The 4,945-nt window shown below is 35.2% G+C and overlaps 1 protein-coding gene and 1 long non-coding RNA gene across 2 annotated transcripts; one reads left to right on the forward strand and one right to left on the reverse strand.

The window, feature by feature from the left end:
• Positions 1–192: 192 nt before the first annotated feature.
• Positions 193–3,892, reverse strand: LOC136247411 (2-oxoisovalerate dehydrogenase subunit alpha, mitochondrial-like). The gene is made up of 8 exons (XM_066039088.1): positions 3,721–3,892; positions 3,329–3,499; positions 2,102–2,188; positions 1,737–2,007; positions 1,298–1,442; positions 1,184–1,245; positions 715–1,016; positions 193–597 (listed from the first exon to the last, which is right to left on the reverse strand). Exons 1-8 carry the CDS (start codon positions 3,766–3,768, stop codon positions 397–399), a joined length of 1,287 nt encoding a protein of 428 aa, XP_065895160.1. The 5' UTR covers positions 3,769–3,892; the 3' UTR covers positions 193–396.
• A 125-nt stretch (positions 3,893–4,017) lies between these two features.
• On the forward strand, positions 4,018–4,649 carry LOC136247412 (uncharacterized). Its single transcript, XR_010697505.1, has 3 exons — positions 4,018–4,176; positions 4,477–4,575; positions 4,638–4,649. It is a non-coding gene; the product is annotated as an uncharacterized lncRNA (long non-coding RNA).
• Positions 4,650–4,945: the final 296 nt, after the last annotated feature.

The following is a 4,945-nucleotide window of genomic DNA, read 5'->3' on the forward strand; positions in this document are numbered from 1 at the left end:
CGTATTATTTATTTTGCAAAAATCTATACTTAATTTTAGTAATTGTAAAGATATTATATATATATTATTATTATATTAAATAATCGTTGGTATGCTGTAATTAAAGCTTTTATATTGACTGAGTAGTTCCAATGAATGTCTGAAAATTGTCCAATCATTGAAATAAACCGCAAATTTGCTAGACATTGGCTTACCTGGAATAGTAATTACTTATATATATATAAAAGTGCATAATTGTGTATCATTGTAAACAAACTAACAAGGAATTATTATGTGATGCATGCAACGTGTGTTATAAAAATTAAAGTTTTCTATACAGACATTCACAACAAAGTAGTCTCTTTGCCATAAAAGTTTAAATGCTTGAATGTGCAACTATTTCATGCACCACTAAAGCTACTGCAAATCACCTTTGTTGTGTTCATAGGTTTTTAATGGATATTCATCTTGGTATTTACTTATGTGTGACCAGAACTGCTTCTTTTGCTTCTGCAGATTAGCAGGCAAGGAGCTGTAAACATCTTCAAATATCCAATTTGGATTTGGCTTCAACACACTTTCACCTTCTGCAAACACTTTCTTGATTTCTTCCTTAGCCTGTATAATGTATGGTAAATAGTAATATAGTGCCGGCCCTCCATAATATGATTCAGTAATGCATATTTACGTAGATAGATTAGGCAGTTTATGTATACAATTTAACTGGCTACTTACAGATTCTAAAAACTGTTGCTCTTCCTCTAAGCTCCATATTTTCTTGTCAATCAGTAATCCCTGAAGACGTGTGATAGGGCAGTTGTTTTCCTTCCACCACAAAACTTCCTCTTCTGTGCGGTATTTTGTGCTGTCATCACTAGTTGTATGGTGGCCTACTCGATACGTCATTGCTTCTATCAGTATTGGTCTTGATTCCTCTATACACACCTTCCTTGCATAATCTGTTACATCATATACAGCCAATGCATCATTTCCATCCACTCGGATACTCTCTACCCCATATCCTTGGCCACGAGTGACTGAGGAATGACATGTGAAATAATTAAATCTGTGAATTATATGAGTGCAAGAATGGTCAGTATGAGACACCTGGTCATAATTGTGATATTTTCTGTGGGATGTGCAGTTCATTATACATGATATCATGACATGGAATACTACAATAATGCATTAAAGAGTTTATTACCTATCCCATCTCCTGCATACTGATCAACTAGCGGCGTACTAATAGCATATCCATTGTTGCGACTATGTAAGTTATACAAAATTTAGCAACTGATTGTTATGCACTGATGCTTACCATACAAATATTACTGGACATTTCCTGGTTGCTGCAAAGTTTAAAGCGGCATGAAAGTCTCCCATTTGTGCAGCACCATCACCAAAATAGCAGATAACACAATTCTTCTTCTTTTGCAGTTTCAGTGCATAGGCATATCCTGGGGCTAAATTATAATTTCAATTATTACTCTTATATAAGTTACAGTATATTATACATTTCAAAGAAACTGTACTATCATTTAAGGTCTCTTCCACTTATGTATATTTTTAAAGATGAAAATGAATTTGATTTTCTCTTATCACCATAATGTGTTAGAGTAATGAGCTATGTACTGTATTTGTGCAAGCAGCACAGATTTATGCACATTGTATACAGGTTACAACACAATGTACAGTTGCATTGAATGTCATTTTGATCTATGGGTGCAATTTCTGGATGTGGTGCATATATACTGTACCTTGTGGTACTTGCACGGATACATGTGAGCAAATGGTCTGAAAATTCAAATCTTTATCTCCGTAATGTATTGGCATTTGTCGGCCACGTCCCTTGTCTAGAGCATTTCCATAGCACTGATTAACACACTGCTCAACAGTAAACCCTCTCCAGAGAAGAGCCCCAGCTTCTCGATACTGTCCATATATGGTATCTTCAAACTCCAAAGCAGCAGTACTAGCAATTACAGTGGCCTCTTCACCATAATGTGTTAAATAAAATGAAATTCTTCCCTGTGAGTGCAATATAAATACACACACACATATATATATATATATATATTATGTTATGAATGAGTCATGAAAACATTATTTTAATTTCACATACTTGTCTCTGGCCTTCGTAAAGAATTTTATCCATAGTGTTTAAATAGATCATAGTCTTGTATATCTTCAAAAGTGTATTGTTTCCTACCTAAATACATGAACACCAAAAAAACTCACTTAAATAACCCACAATGTCATTTTGTTAATGTGTATGTGACTGGGCTTACAAAAACATGACATATTGGCCCACAAATTTGCATAAGTGCTTAAGCTTTTGTGACTAATAACTTCTCATACAATCATGCCTTGTGTACCACATTAAACTTTTATTGGGTTTTTATAAAATCCAGATAATTATCCGTTTTATTTTAATGAGATACATGTTATTATTATCCTTACTGTGTAAAACCTCTGTACTGAAGATAATTAGCTATACACAGGAAAAGGGGAAAAAAGAATCAAGTTAATATTGATGGAGAGTATAGTTTGTGTCCACATTGTTGTCCAGTCACATTATATAGCTACTACCAAGATGCACAGAATCATTCATAATAGCTAGTTGAATTGCTAAATCATGTAAACATTAATAGCATCTAACAAAGAAAGGATGTATTAGTTGCATACTTCACCATGCTGATAAGTATAGACTACACATATCGGTGTTTCACCATGTACCCATGCACTTCTCTAAAAATTCATATTATCAATCACAGCAAAAGTAGGGTTCCAATACTACCTATACGAACCGCATCTTTAGTCAGTATTGAAACAACTAATTTAAAAAAGTCTTTATAATGAGAAAAAATGGACCACAAATCTATAAATGGCTCCAATGCAGTTCGGTATTGGGCTCTGTGGTCTGATTTTGTCCAAGAAAATTAGTTCCAACACCAAAACATAGACAATAAATACAGGCAGTATTTGTATATGAATTATGCTGTAAATGTTGTTAGCTATGTAGTTATTTAATACCACACACAGCTAGCTATGTTGCTGAAGGTTTATGTTGCTGAAGTTTTAGGTTGGATTTTCAAATTCTTCTTGAACCTTATGGACTTTATGCTGACCACTTATATGTGCAGGCTTTACAGCATTGTAGAAGTTCCTTTGAGGAACAGCACTTTCAGTTTTGTAGAACATTAACAATGTAAGCTGCTGTCCGTAAAGTATATATACATACTAAATTTTGTAACAATATACTTGGGTTAATTGCATAACTAGCTCTGAAATACTGCTTGTAGCTACCTAACTTATTGTATGTAAGCATGCACTCCGACTATATACTTACATCAGGAACATTAGCCTCTGGAAGAATCTTTCCTTTACTGTCCATTATTCTATAAGCTGGCATGATTCCAGACTTCCACGGAGTGCTTGCATCATTTAGGTAACTGGTAAAAGGAGGCTGTTGCTGATGCCTGGTTAAACGGGCAGCAGAGCCTGAAAATGCTGCAGACACCTGGAATAGTAAGATATTTTTCTAGTTGATAAACCCTGTATTTAAGAACGTACGCCGGTGGCACTACTTTTTTTTGTATACCCTGATAGCTTGCTTGTACTGTAGCTATACTACTCAACGTGTTGCTACATGTATGCATTTTTGTGCAGCTCTCCAGCTTATTTGGCAGCTCTACACAAGTCGCTTTACACATAATATATAGTCTGTGTAGAAAAATGTACCAGTTTAGCAGCTTTTGTCAACCCGTGTAAGGAGCCTCGAGTGAGCATCTCACATAACTGTCGCTGATCGTGTAGCTAGGAAAATAGCTACGTAGCTCTACAGTAGCTTTATAGCTAACGGTTTAAGATCCAATTGTCTTTATCACAGGCCTTGGACCAGTTTGCTGCAGTGAGTTTGAATGTATTTATATTCAGTATTCGTAGTAAATTACGTAAAAAGCTACATAACTACTTTGGGTAATGGTTGCATGCAGCAAAGTAAATTATTAGATACATGCATTCGTGCATTCAAACACGTTCACCGTAGCTACTGTACGTGTGATAATCCTGGCTATAAATGGCTGGCATCTTATCGGCTAATCTAAATCAAGGCTTCTTTACATGAGCCTGGGTTTTATTTGGTCGATTTCAATCAGTTATTGCTTCTTCAGAGGAATGGCTTCAACGTCTGCTTCGGTAAGTAGTTAGATTATAATTAGCTATGTTTTGATTGTCAGTTTTTCCGATCTGTCCTATAGCTACATAATTCACATAACTTGCGATACTGAATGAATGTTTGTGCTCATTTTAGGTCTTACGAACGTTTGAATAGCTATGTTACTTACAGGCCGCATGTGTTAGCTAATGAGAAAATTAGCTGTACTGTGACGGAATCCATGTTTCAGACGTATGCACATGCATGGTAGCTAGCTATACTACGCATACGTTAAGTAGCTAGCTAAAAGCGATTACAACAGATTTTAACTTTCTTTGCAGTTCTCAAAGTTAGAAGCAATCAGAAAAATTGAATTGAAGGTCCAAGAGGAGTGGAAGAAGAGCAAAGTGTTTGAATTGGATGCTCCCCAATCAGCAACGGTGAGTCGTTCATGTTCAAATTTAAAGGTAGCAAGCTATGCTCTTTGTATTTTTCTCCGCAGCTATGTGACGAGTAAGTTAATTGAAGATGATGTATATGTCAGTTACACAAAAGTTCTTTAAGGAATGATAAGTATTTTGTCACGTTTCCATTTCCATACATGAATGGTAAACTACATCTAGGGCATGGATTTACACTTTCAAAGGTATGCGTTCTATATGACTGTATGGATACTTTCACTTTTTTGACTTACATATCATATGATTACCCAAAATTTTCTCATCATACTGTGTTCTAAATCTGCAGGCTGAGGTACTTATGTATGCTTTATGCCCTATGAAAAATTCAAGTTCTTTGTTTTACAGTTTG

This window comes from Dysidea avara, chromosome 2 (genome assembly GCF_963678975.1).
Source record: "Dysidea avara chromosome 2, odDysAvar1.4, whole genome shotgun sequence".
In the NCBI taxonomy this organism is placed as follows: domain Eukaryota; kingdom Metazoa; phylum Porifera; class Demospongiae; order Dictyoceratida; family Dysideidae; genus Dysidea; species Dysidea avara.

Bases quoted from the DNA above. Each gene is read 5' to 3' on its own strand.
- LOC136247411 (XM_066039088.1), bottom strand. From the start codon at position 3,768: ATGCTCACTCGAGGCTCCTTACACGGGTTGACAAAAGCTGCTAAACTG. The intron at 2,189-3,328 runs GTAAGTATATAG...TCATGTATTTAG, and splicing joins CAGAGGCTAATGTTCCTGAT to GTAGGAAACAATACACTTTT. The intron at 598-714 runs GTAAGTAGCCAG...TACATTATACAG, and splicing joins AGCAACAGTTTTTAGAATCT to GCTAAGGAAGAAATCAAGAA.